The sequence below is a fragment of the Nomia melanderi genome, unplaced genomic scaffold (assembly GCF_051020985.1).
Source record: "Nomia melanderi isolate GNS246 unplaced genomic scaffold, iyNomMela1 scaffold0518, whole genome shotgun sequence".
NCBI lineage: Eukaryota > Metazoa > Arthropoda > Insecta > Hymenoptera > Halictidae > Nomia > Nomia melanderi.
The window spans coordinates 17,690-37,335 of record NW_027475632.1 but is presented as its reverse complement, the minus strand read 5'-3'; the positions used below and the strand labels follow the sequence as shown (position 1 = coordinate 37,335).

Sequence of the window (19,646 nt, the reverse complement as noted above, 5' to 3'; positions counted from 1 at the left end):
AACTATAGAAACTATATAAAACTAATAAAACTATGTCAAACTGCATGCCAAATAAAACTATGTAAAACTATAAAATTTCTATTAAAATTATAAAATTCTATTAAAACTATATAAAATTATATAAAACTATATAAAACTATATAAAACTATATGAAACTATATAAAACTATGTAAAACTATATAAGACTATATAATAGTATATAAAACTATATAAAACTATATAAAGCTAATAAAACTATGTAAAACAATATATTGCTATATAAAACTATATAAAACTATATAAAACTAACAAAACTATATAAACCTATATAAAACTCTATAGAACTATACAAAACTATATAAAACTATATAAACTATATAAAACTATACAAAACTACCAAAAGTATATAAAAACTATATAAATCTATATAAAACTATACAAAACTAACAAAACTAACAAAACTATATAAAACTATATAAAACAATATAAAACTAACAAAACTATTATAAAATTATCTAACACTATATAAAAACTAACAAATCCATATAAAACTATATAAAACTATATTTAACTATATAAACCTATATAAAACTATATAAAGCTATATAAAAACTGTCCGAAACTGTATAAAACTACATACACTATTATAAAGCTATATAAAACTATATAAAACTATATAAACTTAACAATAGTATATAAAACTATATAAAACTATACAAACCTAACAAAACTAACAAAACTATATAAAACTATATAAAACAATATAAAACTAACAAAAACTATATAAAATTATATAAAAACTATATAAAACTATACAAAACTATGTAAAACTATACAAAACTATATAAAACTATATAAAACTATATAAAACTATATAAAACTATATAAAACTATATAAAACTATATACAACCATATAAAACTATGTCAAACTATATAAAACTAATAAAACTATGTCAAACTACATAGGGCCAAATACAACTATATAAAACTATAAAATTCTATTAAAACAATATAAAAAAAAAATAAAACTATATAAAACTATATAAAACTATATAAAACTATATAAAACGATATAAAACTATATAAAACTAACAAAACTATATAAAACTATATAAAACTATATAAAACTATATTAAACTATATAGAACAATATAAAACTAATAAAACTATATAAAACTATATAGTACTACGTAAAACTATATAAAACTATATAAAACCAACAAAACTATATAAAACTATATAAAACGATATAAAACGATATAAAACTATATAAAACTAACAAAACTATATAAACCTATTACAAAACTCTATAGAACTATATTAAACTATATAAAACTATAAAAAACTATATAAACCTATATGAACCTCTATAGAACTATATGAACATATATAAAACTATATAAAACTATATAAAACTAACGAAAACTATATAAACCTATGTAAAACTCTATAGAACTATATAAATCTCTATAAAACTATATAAAACTATATAAAACTATATAAAACTATATAAAACTATATAGATACCATATAAAACTATTGTTCAAACTATATAAAACTAATAAAACTATGTCAAACTACATAGGTCCAAATAAAACTATGTAAAACTATAAAATTCTATTAAAACTATATAAAAATATATAAAACTATATAAAACTATATAAAACTATAGAAAACTATATAAAACTATATAAAACTATATAAAACTATATAAAACTATATAAAACTAACAAAACTATATAAACTATATAAACCTATATATAACTCTATAAAACTATATAAAAACTATATAAAACTAACAAAACTATATAATCTATGTAAAAACTCTATTGAACTATATAAAACTCTAAAAAACCATATAAAACTATATAAAACAATATAAAACTATATAAAACTATATAAAACTAACATAACTATATAAACCTATACAAAACTCTATAGAACTATATAAAACTATATAAAACTATATAAAACTATATAAAACTAACAAAACTATAATAAACCTATGTAAAACTATATAGAGCTATATAAAACTATTTAAAACTATATAAAACTATATAAAACTAACAAAATTATATAAACTATATAAACCTAAATAAAACTATGTAAACTATATAAAACTATATGAAACTATATAAAACTATATAAAACTATATAAAACTATATAAAACTATATAAAAACTATATAAAATTATATAACACTATATAACACTATACAAAATTATATAAAACTATATAACACTATATAAAACTAACAAAAACTATATAAAACTATGTAAAACGACATAAAACTATATAAAACTATATAAAACTCTATAAAACTATATAAACTATATAGAACCATATAAAACCATGTCAGGACTATATAAAACTAATAAAACTATGTCAAAGTACATAGGGCCAAATAAAACTATGTAAAACTATGAAATTATATTAAAACCATATAAAACTATATAAAACTACATAACCTATATAAAACTCTATAGAACTATATAAAACTATATAAAACTAACAAAACTATATAAAACTATATAAAACTATATAAACCTATATAAAACTCTATAGAATTATATAAAATTATATGAAAATAACAAAACTATATAAACCTATGTTAAAGTCTATAGAACTATATAAAACTATTTAAAGCTATATAAAACTATATAAACCTATATAAAACTCTATAGAACTCATATAAAACTATATAAAAGTATATAAAAACTATATAAAAGTATATGAAAATAATAAAACTATATAAACCTATATAAAACTCTATAAAACTATATAATACTATATAAAACGATATAAAAACTATATAAAACTCTATAGAACTAATAAAACTATATAAAAACCATATAAAACTAACAAAACTATATAAAACTATATAAAACTCTATAAAACTATATAAAACTATATAAAACTATATAAAACTATATAAAACTATATAATACTATATAAAACTATATAAAACTATATAAAACTATATAGAACTATATAAAACTATATAAAACTATATAAAACCATATAAAACTAACAAAACTATATAAAACAATGTAAAACTATATAAACATATATAAAACTATATAACCTATATAAAACTCTATAGCACTATATAGAACTATATAAAAACTCTATAGAAATATATGAACATATATAAAACTATATAAAACTATATAAAACTAAGCGAAACTATATAAACCTATGTAAAACTCTATAGAACTATATAAATCTCTATAAAACTATATAAAACTATATAAAACTATATAAAACTATATGTCAAACTATATAAAACTAATAAAACTATGTCAAACTACATAGGTCCAAATAAAACTATGTAAAACTATAAAATTCTATTAAAACTATATAAAAATATATAAAACTATATAAAACTATATAAAAACTATAGAAAACTATATAAAACTATATAAAAACTATATAAAAACTATATAGAACCATATAAAACCATGTCAGACTATATGAAACCTAATAAAACTATGTCAAAGTACATAGGGCCAAATAAAACTATGTAAAACTATGAAATTATATTAAAACCATATAAAACTATATAAAACTACATAAACCTATATAAAACTCTATAGAACTATATAAAACTATATAAAACTCTATAAAACTATATAAAACTATATAAAACTATATAAAACTATATATAACTATATAAGACTATATAAAACTAACAAAACAATATAAAACTATATAAAACTCTATAAAACTATATAATACTATATAAAACGATATAAAACTATATAAAACTAACAAAACTATATAAACCTATATAAAACTCTATAGAACTATATAAAACTATATAAAACTATATAAAACCTATATAAAACTAACAAAACTATATAAAACTATATAAAACTATATAAAACTATATAAACCTATATAAAACTCTATAGAATTATATAAAACTATATAAAACTAACAAAACAATATAAACCTATGTAAAAGTCTATAGAACTATATAAAACTATTTAAAGCTATATAAAACTATATAAACCTATATAAAACTCTATAGAACTATATAAAAACTATATTAAACCATATAAAACTATATAAAACTATATAAACTATATAAAACTACATAAAAGATATATAAACTATATAAAACTATATAAAACTATATAAAACTATATAAAACTATATAAAACTATATAAACCTATATAGAACTATATAAAACTATATAAAACTATATAAAACTATATAAAACCATATAAAACTAACAAAACTATATAAAACTATATAAAACTCTATAAAACTACATAAAACTATATAAAACATATAAAACTATATAATACTATATAAAACTATATAAAACTATATAAAACTAACAAAAACTATATAAACCTATACAAAACTATATAGAACTATATAAAAACTATATAAAACTATATAAAACCATATAAAACTAACAGAACTATATAAAACAATGTAAAACTATAGAAAACGATATAAAACTATTTAAAACTAACATAACTATATAAACCTATATAAAACTCTATAGAACTATATACAACTATATAAAAACTATATAAAACTATATAAACCTTATATAAAACTCTATAGAACTATATAAAAACTATTTAAAACAATATAAAACTAACAAAACTATATAAAACTAAAATAAATCTATATAAAACTATATAAAACTATATAGAAACCATATAAAAACCATGTCAGACTATATAAAACTAAAAAAAACTATGTCAAACTACATAGGGCCAAATAAAACTAATGTAAAACTATAAATTATATTAAAACTATATAAAACTATATAAAACTATATAAAACTATATAAAACTCTATAGAACTATATAAAAACTATATAAAACTATATAAAACTATATAAAACTATATAAAACTCTATATAAACTATATAAAACTATATAAAACTGTATTAAACTATATGAAACTATATAAAACTATATAAAGCGATATAAAAGTATATAAAACTAACAAAACTATATAACCCTATATAAAACTCTATAGAACTATATAAACCTATATAAAACTATATAAACCTATATAAAACCCTATAGAACTATATTAGAAACTATATAAAACTATATAAAACTATATAAAACTATATAAAACTCTATAAAACTATAGAAAAACTATAGAAACTATATAAAACTATATAGAACCATATAACACTATGTCAAACTATATAAAACTAATAAAACTATGTCTAACCACATAGGGCCAAATAAAAGTATGTAAAACAATAAAATTCTATTAAAACTATATAAAAATATATAAAACTATAAAACTATATAAAACTATATAAAACTAACAAAAACTATATAAACCTGTACAAAACTCTATAGAACTATATAAAGCTATTTAAAACTATTTAAAACTATATAAACCTATATAAAACTCTATAGAACTATATAAAACTATATAAAACTATATAAAAACTATATAAAACTAACAAAACTATATAAAACTATAATAAAACTATATAAAACTATTATAAAACTATATAAAACTATATAAAACTAACAAAACTATATAAACCTATATGAAACTATATAAAACTATATAAAACCATATAAAACTAACAAAAACTATATAAAAACAATGTAAAACTATATAAACCTATATAAAACTATATAAACCTATATAAACTCTATAGAACTATATAGAACTATATAAAACTATTTAAAACTATATAAAACTATATAAAACTCTATAAAAACTATAGAAAACTATATAAAACTATATAAAAACTATATAAAACTAACAAAACTATATAAAACTCTATAAAAACTATATAAAACTATATAAAACTGTATAAACTATATGAAACTATATAAAACTGTATAAAGCGATATAAAAGTATATAAAACTATATAAAATTATATAAAACTATATAAAACTAACAAGACTATATAAAACTCTATAGAACTATATAGAACTATATAAAACTATATAAAACTATATAAAACTATATAAAACTCTATAAAACTATATAAAAACTATAATAAAACTATATAAAACTATATAGAACCATATAACACTATGTCAAACTATATAAAACTAATAAAACTATGTCTAACCACATAGGGCCAAAATAAAAGTAGTAAAACAATAAAATTCTATTAAAACTATATAAAAATATATAAAACTATATAAAACTATATAAAACTATATAAAAACTAACAAAACTATATAAACCTGTACAAAACTCTATAGAAACTATATAAAACTATTTAAAAACTATTTAAAACTATATAAACCTATATAAAACTCTATAGAACTATATAAAACTATATAAAACTATATAAAACTATACAAAACTATATAAAACTATATAATACTATATAAAACTATATAAAACTATATAAAACTATATAGAACTATATAAAACTATATAAAACTATATAAATCCATAATAAAACTAACAAAACTATATAAAACAATGTAAAAACTATATAAACATATATAAAACTATATAAACCTATATAAAACTCTATAGAACTATATAGAACTATATAAAACTTTTTAAAACTATATAAAACTATATAAAACTCTATAAAACTATAGAAAACTATATAAAACTATATAAACTATATAAAAACCATATAAAACTAACAAAACTATATAAAACAATGTAAAACTATATAAAACGATATAAAACTATATAAAACTAACATAACTATATAAACCTGTATAAAATTTCTATAGAACTATATACAACTATATAAAACTATTTAAAACTAATAAAGCTATAAAACTATATAAAACTCTATAAACCTATATACAACTATATAAAACTGACAAAACTATATAAAAGTATGTAAAACTATATAAAACTATATAAAACTATATAAAACTATATAAAACAATATAAAACTATATAACCCTATATAAAACTAACAAAACTATATAAACCTATATAAATCTATATAAAACTATATAAAACTATATAAAACTCTATAGAACTATATAAAACTATATAAAACTATATAAAACTAATATAAAACTAACAAAACTATATAAAACTCTATAAAACTATATAAAACTATATAAAACTGTATTAAACTATATGAAACTATATAAAACTGTATAAAGCGATATAAAAGTATATTAAAACTATATAAAATTACATAAAACTATATAAAACTAACAAAACTATATAAAACTCTATAGAACTATATAGAACTATATAAAACTATATAAAACTATATAAAACTATATAAAACTCTATAAAACTATAGAAAACTATATAAAACTATATAAAACTATATAGAACCATATAAAAACTATGTCAAACTATATAAAACTAATAAAACTATGTCTAACCACATAGGGCCAAATAAAAACTATGTAAAACAATAAAATTCTATTAAAACTATATAAAAATATATAAAACTATATAAAACTATATAAAACTATATAAAACTACAAAACTATATAAACCTGTACAAAACTCTATAGAACTATATAAAACTATTTAAAACTATTTAAAACTATATAAACCTATATAAAACTCTATAGAACTATATAAAACTATATAAAACTATATAAAACTATATAAAACTAACAAAACTATATAAAACTATATAAAACTATATAAAACTATATATACCTATATTAAAACTCTATAGAATTATATAAAACTATATAAAACTAACAAAACAATATAAACCTATGTAAAGTCTATAGAACTATATAAAACTATTTAAAGCTATATAAAACCTATATAAACCTATATAAAACTCTATAGAACTATATTAAAACTATATAAAACCATATAAAACTATATAAAACTATATAAAACTATATAAAACTACATAAAACTATATAAAACTATATAAAACTATATAAAACTATATAAAACTATATAAAAACTATATAAAACTATATAAAACTCTATAAAACTATATAAAACTATATAAAACTGTATTAAACTATATGAAACTATATAAAACTATATAAAGCGATATAAAAGTATATAAAACTAAAAAAACTATATAACCCTATATAAAACTCTATAGAACTATATAAACCTATATAAAACTATATAAACCTATATAAAACTCTATAGAACTATATAGAACTATATAAAACTATATAAAACTATATAAAACTATATAAAACTCTATAAAACTATAGAAAACTATATAAAACTATATAAAACTATATAGAACCATATAACACTATGTCAAACTATATAAAACTAATAAAACTATGTCTAACCACATAGGGCCAAATAAAAGTATGTAAAACAATAAAATTCTATTAAAACTATATAAAAATATATAAAACAATATAAAACTATATAAAACTATATAAAACTAACAAAACTATATAAACCTGTACAAAACTCTATAGAACTATATAAAACTATTTAAAACTATTTAAAACTATATAAACCTATATAAAACTCTATAGAACTATATAAAACTATATAAAACTATATAAAACTATATAAAACTAACAAAACTATATAAAACTATATAAAACTATATAAAACTATATAAAACTATATAAAACTATATAATACTATATAAAACTATATAAAACTATATAAAACTATATAGAACTATATAAAACTATATAAAACTATATAAAACCATATAAAACTAACAAAACTATATAAAACAATGTAAAACTATATAAACATATATAAAACTATATAAACCTATATAAAACTCTATAGAACTATATAGAACTATATAAAACTATTTAAAACTATATAAAACTATATAAAACTCTATAAAACTATAGAAAACTATATAAAACTATATAAAACTATATAAAACCATATAAAACTAACAAAACTATATAAAACAATGTAAAACTATATAAAACTATATAGAACCATATAAAACTATGTCAAACTATATAAAACTAATAAAACTATGTCTAACCACATAGGGCCAAATAAAACTATGTAAAACAATAAAATTCTATTAAAACTATATAAAAATATATAAAACTATATAAAACTATATAAAACTATATAAAACTAACAAAACTATATAAAACTATATAAAACTATATATAACTATATAAACCTATATAAAACTCTATAGAATTATATAAAACTATATAAAACTAACAAAACAATATAAACCTATGTAAAAGTCTATAGAACTATATAAAACTATTTAAAGCTATATAAAACTATATAAACCTATATAAAACTCTATAGAACTATATAAAACTATATAAAACCATATAAAACTATATAAAACTATATAAAACTATATAAAACTACATAAAACTATATAAAACTATATAAAACTATATAAAACTATATAAAACTATATAAAACTATATAAAACTATATAAACCTATATAGAACTATATAAAACTATATAAAACTATATAAAACTATATAAAACCATATAAAACTAACAAAACTATATAAAACTATATAAAACTCTATAAAACTATATAAAACTATATAAAACTATATAAAACTATATAATACTATATAAAACTATATAAAACTATATAAAACTAACAAAACTATATAAACCTATACAAAACTATATAGAACTATATAAAACTATATAAAACTATATAAAACCATATAAAACTAACAGAACTATATAAAACAATGTAAAACTATAGAAAACGATATAAAACTATATAAAACTAACATAACTATATAAACCTATATAAAACTCTATAGAACTATATACAACTATATAAAACTATATAAAACTATATAAACCTATATAAAACTCTATAGAACTATATAAAACTATTTAAAACAATATAAAACTAACAAAACTATATAAAACTAAATAAATCTATATAAAACTATATAAAACTATATAGAACCATATAAAACCATGTCAGACTATATAAAACTAAAAAAACTATGTCAAACTACATAGGGCCAAATAAAACTATGTAAAACTATAAAATTATATTAAAACTATATAAAACTATATAAAACTATATAAAACTATATAAAACTCTATAGAACTATATAAAACTATATAAAACTATATAAAACTATATAAAACTCTATAAAACTATATAAAACTATATAAAACTGTATTAAACTATATGAAACTATATAAAACTATATAAAGCGATATAAAAGTATATAAAACTAACAAAACTATATAACCCTATATAAAACTCTATAGAACTATATAAACCTATATAAAACTATATAAACCTATATAAAACTCTATAGAACTATATAGAACTATATAAAACTATATAAAACTATATAAAACTATATAAAACTCTATAAAACTATAGAAAACTATATAAAACTATATAAAACTATATAGAACCATGTAAAACTATGTCAAACTATATAAAACTGATAAAACTATAGAAAACTATATAAAACTATATAAAACTATATAGAACCATGTAAAACTATGTCAAACTATATAAAACTGATAAAACTATGTCTAACCACATAGGGCCAAATAAAACTATGTAAAACAATAAAATTCTATTAAAGCTATATAAAAATATATAAAACTATATAAAACTATATAAAACTAACAAAACTATATAAAAGTATATAAAACTAACAAAACTATATAAACCTATACAAAACTCTATAGAACTATATAAAACTATTTAAAACTATTTAAAACTATATAAACCTATATAAAACTCTATAGAACTATATAAAACTATATAAAACTATATAAAACTATATAAAACTATATAAAACTATATAAAACTATATAAAACTATATAAAACTATATAAAACTAACAAAACTATATAAAATTATATAAAACTATATAAAACTATATAAACCTATATAAAACTCTATAGAATTATATAAAACTATATAAAACTAACAAAACTATATAAACCTATGTAAAAGTCTATAGAACTATATAAAACTGTTTAAAGCTATATAAAACTATATAAACCTATATAAAACTCTATAGAACTATATAAAACTATATAAAACCATATAAAACTATATAAAACTATATAAAACTGTATAACACTATATAAAACTATATAAAACTATATAAAACTATATAAAACTATATAAAACTATATAAAACTATATAAACCTATATAGAACTATATAAAACTATATAAAACTATATAAAACTATATAAAACCATATAAAACTAACAAAACTATATAAAACTATATAAAACTCTATAAAACTATATAAAACTATATAAAACTATATAAAACTATATAAAACTATATAAAACTATATAAAACTATATAAAACTATATAAAACTAACAAAACTATATAAAGCTATATAAAACTCTATAAAACTATATAATACTATATAAAACTATATAAAACTATATAAAACTAACAAAACTATATAAACCTATATAAAACTATATAGAACTATATAAAACTATATAAAACTATATAAAACCATATAAAACTAACAGAACTATATAAAACAATGTAAAACTATAGAAAACGATATAAAACTATATAAAACTAACAAAACTATATAAAACTATATAAAGATATATAAAACTATATAAAACTATATAAAACTAACAAAACTATATAAAACTATATAAAACTATATGAAACTATATAAAACTAACAAAACTATATAAAACTATATATGTCAGGGTACGAACTAGACCCTAATTATTGCACTTCGTGCCGTCTAAATTTATTGTCGAAGGACCACCCAATTTTACACGGAATGGGGCCGTAATGATGTGCTTGCAGGTTTACACAACTCTGGTCGTCCAGCGTGGATCCGTCCTTTTATACATTTTTTGGATCCACGCTGGAGACAATTGACGATCGAAAAGACGACGGACTCTCTCCACGGTCCGCGCTGCTGCGCTAGGCTCGTAGCTGTCCGCGTCGAATGCCACAATCTTTTGTTCCATTATACTTTGTATGAAACTCCAACATGCCGCCCCCCTTGAACACACGGTGTGTTCAATATTTTAAACCTATACTATGCAGTGTTATAATCTATACTATCTCTATCTATTAATTAACTGATATTCTGACTTATATAATACTAGTGTATATATGTTATTTACATCTGTGTGAGACTGTATGTACATTGATTTTTACATTCTACTCTGAGTCTGAACTGTCTTGCATCGGTAACATGCAAATTTTTGTGACTGGCCGTTTGTAGAGTCCGTCAGAGGTTCTTACGGAAACAACCCGTAGAATCCCGTCTTTGCCTTGGTGTAGTTCTGCTATCCTGCCAAGGCACCAATGTAATGGGGGTAAATTATCTTCTTTTATGATGACCAAGTCACCCTCCGCCAGATGATGGTTGGTTGAAGATCTCCATTTTTCTCGCTGCTGCAGTTGATGTAAATATTCCTTCTGCCACCGCTGCCAAAAGTGTTGGAACAGTTGCTGGACCAGTTGATATCTGTTTAACCTGTTTAACTTGACATCTTTTAGGTCATGGTCCGGTAATGTACTCAGAGCAGTGCCAATTAAAAAATGTCCGGGGGTTAGGGGGGTTAAGTCATTCGGATCTGAGGAGATGGGGCTGAGAGGACGGGAATTTAGGCATGACTCTATCTGTGTTAGTAGCGTGTATAGTTCCTCGAATGTTAATCTCTGCTGTCCAATGACGCGATTCAAATGATATTTCGTTAATCGAACTGCACTTTCCCATAACCCTCCAAAGTGTGGAGCATGGGGAGGTGTGAATAGCCATTGTATACGATCTTTCTTCAAAAAACTACTGATGCGCGTATTATAATCGCTACTTCCTACTAATGCATCTAAATCGCTCAGTTTATTCTTCGCTCCTACAAAATTCGTTCCATTATCCGAAAAAATGGTATGACAGCGACCTCGACGAGCTATAAAACGTTTGAGGCAATTGATGAATGCGTCTGTACTTAAATCTACGGCTAACTCTATGTGTATTGCTTTAGTGGCGAAACATATGAAGATACATATATATGATTTTATTGTTATTTTACTACGACTACGCTCCTTAGTTAAGAACGGACCTGCGTAATCTACGCCACAAGTGGCGAATGGTCGTGCAGGTGTCACCCTAGCAGCCGGTAATTGGCCCATAGGGTACTGCACTCCCCGTGGATTGGCTCGAAAGCACCTAACATAGCATCTAATTACTCTCTTCACATTTCTTGTACAATTTATCGGCCAGAAGTTTTCACGAAGTGACGCAATGACCTGTTGGCAGCCCGCATGAAGTAATCTATTGTGTTCCCTTTTAATAATTAAATCAGTTAAATGGTGTTTTGCAGGCAATAAAATGGGATGCTTTTTATTGTATGTAATAGGCGCATTACTCAGACGCCCGCCGACTCTAATAATTCCTGTTTCATCTATAAACGGGGCCAATGCCTGTAATGGACTTTGTTTCGGTATACTCTGATTTTTACTTAACGCGAGAGATTCGTTGGGAAACGTTGTTGCTTGCACCACACGTATTAATGTTTTTTGAGCTTCTTGCAATTCTACTACTGATAAGCTACTACTTCCTGACCTCGTTACCTTATTTGTTTTGGATTTCCGCACATTGTTAATGAACCGGAGGCAATAAGATGTTATTCTCAGTAATTGTTCGAAGTCAGAGTACCGGTCAATGATTTTGTTGTTGGCAAGGGTGACGGTGGCCACTGATATTATGGGTTTCTTTTGCTCTGGGATATCAACTGTCTCTTCTATTGATTGTGTCCAGAGATTCGACTCATTCTTTAACCATAACGGACCTGACCACCATAATTCACTAGTGCTCAGTAGTTTGGGGGTAGTTCCACGAGTTATTAAATCTGCGGGGTTTTCATGTGACCGAACATGAGACCAATTCCGTTTGTCGGTTACCAATTGAATTTGCGTGACTCGATTTGCGACAAAAATCTTCCATTTACTTGAATGACCGCGAATCCACGCAAGGGTAATTGTCGAATCAGAAAAATACCATTCCCTATCTATAGAAATCCCAAGTGATGATTTTACCTTATGCACTAATCTTGCAAGTAACAACGCGCCGCATAACTCTAACCTAGGCAGAGTTATGGTTTTTAGAGGGGCAACTCTCGATTTCGAGCATAAAAGTCTAGATTCCCATTCACCTGGTCTAATGCTTGACCGTAGGTAAACGCATGCCCCATACGCCTTCTCTGATGCGTCGGAGAAGCCAACTAACTCTACCTTCCCCGTAGCGATAAGTGCTCGACGAGGAATCTTCAATTCATTTAAAAAAGCTAATTATTTAACAAACTCTATCCATTGGTCATACAAACCCTGGGACACTGATTCATCCCAGTTTGTCTGCAGTTGCCACAATTGCTGCATTATTAATTTTGCATTAGTTATTACCGGACTGACTAAACCTAATGGGTCAAAAATCTGTGCTATCTGAGACAAAATTGTGCGTTTTGTCACACGTTTATGTAGCGACGGCGTAGTTGTGAAACAAAGCTCGTCCTTAGCTGGTAACCACTGTAACCCGAGTGTTTTTGTGTTCTTATCAGCACTTGACATTTTATCCTTTATATCTAAATGTTGTGAGAACGTCGAACTGTTGGTAGCCCATTTTCGTAGTTTTAACCCTGCCCTTCCTAAAATGTCCGACAAAGTTTCTTTAATCTGCTCTAATTCTGACATTGTTTCTGCGCCAGTTAGTAAATCGTCGACATAAAAATCGTTAATAATGATTGTGCTAACGGTGGGAGCTTCTACTGCACAATCTAACCCGAGTTGTTTCAGAACACGCGTGGCTAGAAATGGCGCGGAGGCAGTGCCGTACGTTACCGTATTTAATTCATACGTCTCAATTTGAGAATCTTGATTTGGCCGCCATAGAATTCGTTGCAAGCAACGCTGCTTTGGTTTTACTAAGATCTGCCTGTACATTTTTTCTATGTCTGCTGATAATACGTATTTGTGTGTTCTAAACCGTAGGAGTATGTCTATCAATTCGCTCTGAACTGTTGGGCCGACCCTTTGAGTGTCGTTTAGTGAAATGCCCGTGCTTGTTTTTGCCGATCCATCGAATACAACACGAAGTTTCGTTGTTGTACTCCCTTCTTTGATTACGGCGTGGTGAGGAAGGTAAAATGATAACCCGGCATCTGATTCTAAAATTGGAACTCGCGACATATGACCTAGCATTTCGTATTCATTAAGAAATTTCACGTATTCTTCTCGTAACTGCGGTTGCCCAATGAATTTAGCTTCTAGTGACTTGAGCCTATTTTCTGCTTGCTGTCGGGATGATCCTAATTTCCCGACCTGTTCATTGAGCGGAATTTGTACTATGTACCGTCCAGTTTCGTCTCTACGTGTCGTGGCTTGAAAATGTAATTCACAGTCATCTATATTGTCTTTATGCTCTATGGTTACGTTTTCAATTTTCCAAAATTGTTCTAATTGATTGGACAGGTCATGATTGGTAACGAGATGACACCGTTGAATCGGAGATTTATTCTGAATGGGCCAACTGACCGTTCCTCCTAAAATCCAACCTAGCTGCGTCTTTTGCCACAGTAAGTTGGTCCCTGCTCTTTGTTGGCCGACGCATAACAGATGCCAGAACAATCCGGCACCGATTAACATGTCGATCGGCCGACACTTGTCGAAATCCGGATCTGCTAATCTAACATGTGCTGGTACGGATATCGCTAATTTATCTAAGCTGATGTTCGGCATGTCTTGAGTAATTTTATCTATTGCTAAACATGAAATATCGGCGTTGAAGTTGTTAAGCCGTGAAGTTACCTTTATGTTGACTCTATCTCGTACTATTTTTATTTTTCCGCCTATCCCTGACACCTGCATTTCTGTCGACTCATAACTAATACCTAATCTTTTGCATAATTCGTATGTAATAAAATGCGACTGAGACCCTGAATCAAGTAGTGCCCGACATTCTAATCTTTGTCCCCTTCCATTCTGCACGTAAATGACTGCTGTGGACAGTACACTGTGCTCCCATGATCTATCATCAACGTTAGCGACACACGACGTTATTTTATTGGAGTCAGAAGGACCCGCTTCCTCGGTCGAAATGTTGGTTGCTTGAAGAGCAGCTTCCCGATGCAACAATACGTGGTGTTTCCCATTGCAAATATGACAGTGTTTTCGTGTGCAAGCTTGTACCCGATGACCTGTTTGCAAACAATTGTAGCAACTGCGAGATGCCTGAACTATTTTTGTTTTTTCATCGATGGATAACGATTTGAATTTGTCGCATCGGAACAAAGGGTGCCCAGCACCGCACGCTGGACAGGTACTCGGCGTGCTTGCGACGGTCGCCGTTGCGCGGAAAGGCTTGCGACTACCTGCTGTTCCTATTGGGATTTCAGTCTTCATGGGTTGAATTGGGACACTAACGCTTTCTAAATACAGTGACCGTTCTTCCAAAAATACTGCAAATTTATTGAACGTAACTCTATCTGAAGTCGTCGCACCCTTTTCCCATTCTCTTAATGATGCTATGTCTAACTTTCTGGATAAGATTGGAACAATCAAAGTATCCCATAGTTCTACCGGTTCATTTAGTGATTTTAAGGCTGCTAGGTGATTCCTTGCGTCATCAACTAAATTCCTAAGCGCTAATGATGATTGTTTTTGGATGCTAGGCATATCTAGTAGAGCTGAGACATGATGTTTTCTGATAGCGGCTGAATTTTCGTACCGCGATTTCAATGCTTCCCACGCTAACCGGTAATTTGCCTCGGAAACTCCCAAAGATTGAACTACCCGCGCGGCTGGACCCTTTAAAGCGGAATTCAAGTAATGGAATTTTTGTACCTCTGATAGTTCACTTTCATGTATTAAACTCGTGAAAGTGTCCCTAAATCTAATCCATTCATTATAACTCCCATCAAATGATGGCAGCTGAATAATCGGTAATTTCACAGTGGCCGGTGAGTTTGTAAGAGTGGGGGAACTTGTCTGTCCTGCAACTTGGTTTGTTGCTGTACTATTTCCCTGTGCGCGTTCTATATAAATTTCTACCTCGGCAATTAAATTGAAATATGTTTCTTCAAACGCATCCCTATCAGCTGCGTGAGATGCTTCCGAGTCTGTTCCCTCAACTGCCCGCTCGATCCGATTCTGAACTAAATTGTATCTATTGTATAAATCTACATTAGCCTCTAAGCGTTTTTGTAAAGCCTTAACGGAGACTGTTGCCGCGGATTCCGAAAAATACCGACTAAAACGAGTCAGAGCAGATTTTATTTGTCCGCGCTCGGTAGTTAATTTCTTTAACTCTTGTTCCATTTTAACGTTACTAACTCAGATGAAAATAGGAATCTAGGCTTACGTGACAGGAACGGACGTGTAGTGACACAGCCTGATGCAAGTAACGCTGCACCCGTGCGTGTCTGCTAGCTTCTGGCTGGATCCTATATTCTGCTTAGCCGCTGGATGCGGTCTTCTCCTTTCGGATGTTGAACGTTGTCCTCTACTGCTGGACGCGGTACGTTGTCCTCTACTGCTGGACGCGGTACGTTGTCCTCTACTGCTGGACGCGGTACGTTGTCCTCTACTGCTGGACGCGGTACGTTATCCTCTGCTGCTGGACGTGGCTCGTTTTCCTCTGCTGCTGGACGTGGCTCGTTGTCTTCTACTGCTGTTCGTTGACTCGAAATCAGCGCTCTCGTTCAAAATCTTGAGACACTCTTCCTTACTTGTTAACTACTGTTTTGTTCCATTCGATATGCAACTGCTGTTGAATTGATTGCTGCTCCAATCTAATTCAGATCCACAAGCCACTGGATCCGGCTCGAAGGACCAATGTCAGGGTACGAACTAGACCCTAATTATTGCACTTCGTGCCGTCTAAATTTATTGTCGAAGGACCACCCAATTTTACACGGAATGGGGCCGTAATGATGTGCTTGCAGGTTTACACAACTCTGGTCGTCCAGCGTGGATCCGTCCCTTTATACATTTTTTGGATCCACGCTGGAGACAATTGACGATCGAAAAGACGACGGACTCTCTCCACGGTCCGCGCTGCTGCGCTAGGCTCGTAGCTGTCCACGTCGAATGCCACAATCTTTTGTTCCATTATACTTTGTATGAAACTCCACAAATATAAAACTATATAAAACTAACAAAAGTATATAAAACTATATGAAACTATGTAAAACTAACAGAACTATATAAAACTATATAAAACTATATAAAACTAACAAAACTATATAAAAACTATATAAAACTATATAAAACTAACAAAAATATATAAAACTATATAAAACTCTATAAAACTATAGAAAACTATATAAAACGATATAAAACTATATAAAACTATACAAAACTATATAAAACTATATAAAACTAACAAAAGTATATAAAACTATATGAAACTATGTAAAACTAACAAAACTATATAAAACTATATAAAACTATATAAAACTAACAAAACTATATAAAAACTATATAAAACTATATAAAACTAACAAAAATATATAAAACTATATAAAACTCTATAAAACTATAGAAAACTATATAAAACGATATAAAACTATATAAAACTATACAAAATTATATAAAACTATATAAAACTATACAAAACTATGTAAAACTATATAAAACTATATAAAAATATAGAAAACTATATAAAACAATATAAACCTATATAAAACTCTATAGAACTATATAAAACTATATAAAACTATATAAAACTACATAAACCTATACAAAACTCTATAGAACCATATAAAAGTATATAAAACTATATAAAACTATATAAACCTATATAAAACTCTATAGAACTATATAAAACTATATAAAACTATATAAAACTATATAAAACTATATAAAACAAACAAAACTATATAAAACTATATAAAACTATATAAAACTAACAAAAATATATAAAACTATATAAAACTCTATAAAACTATAGAAAACTATATAAACCTATATAAAACTCTATAGAACTATATAAAACTATATAAAACTATATAAAACTATATAAAACTAACAAAACTATATAAAACTATATAAAACTATAAAACTATATAAAACTATATAAAACTAACAAAACTATATAAAACTATATAAAACTATATGAAACTATATAAAACTAACAAAACTATATAAAACTATATAAAACTATATAAAACTAACAAAAGTATATAAAACTATATGAAACTATGTAAAACTAACAAAACTATATAAAACTATATAAAACTATATAAAACTAACAAAACTATATTAAACTATATAAAACTATATAAAACTAACAAAAATATATAAAACTATATAAAACTCTATAAAACTATAGAAAACTATATAAAACTATATTAAACTATACAAAACTATATAAAACTATATAAACCTATATAAAACTCTATAGAACTATATAAAACTATATAAAACTATATAAAACTACATAAACCTATACAAAACTCTATAGAACCATATAAAAGTATATAAAACTATATAAAACTATATAAACCTATATAAAACTCTATAGAACTATATAAAACTATATAAAAATATATAAAACTATATAAAACAAACAAAACTATATAAAACTATATAAAACTATATAAAACTAACAGAAATATATAAAACTATATAAAACTCTATAAAACTATAGAAAACTATATAAAACTATGTAAAACTATGTAAAACTATATAAAACTAACAAAACTATATAAAACCATATAAAACTATATAAAACTATATAAAACTATAAAACTATATAAAACTATATAAAACTAACAAAACTATATAAAAC

The 19,646-nt window shown here is 24.6% G+C and overlaps 1 protein-coding gene across 1 annotated transcript; it reads right to left on the bottom strand.

Moving 5' to 3' along the window:
* Positions 1–12,019: 12,019 nt before the first annotated feature.
* Positions 12,020–17,173, bottom strand: LOC143176390 (uncharacterized). Its single transcript, XM_076374154.1, has 2 exons — positions 14,264–17,173; positions 12,020–14,128 (listed from the first exon to the last, which is right to left on the bottom strand). Exons 1-2 carry the CDS (start codon positions 17,171–17,173, stop codon positions 12,020–12,022), a joined length of 5,019 nt encoding a protein of 1,672 aa, XP_076230269.1.
* Between the last annotated feature and the right edge of the window lie 2,473 nt (positions 17,174–19,646).

Bases quoted from the DNA above. Each gene is read 5' to 3' on its own strand.
- LOC143176390 (XM_076374154.1), bottom strand. From the start codon at position 17,173: ATGGAACAAGAGTTAAAGAAATTAACTACCGAGCGCGGACAAATAAAA. The intron at 14,129-14,263 runs GTAATAACTAAT...AATGAATTGAAG, and splicing joins CATTAGGTTTAGTCAGTCCG to ATTCCTCGTCGAGCACTTAT.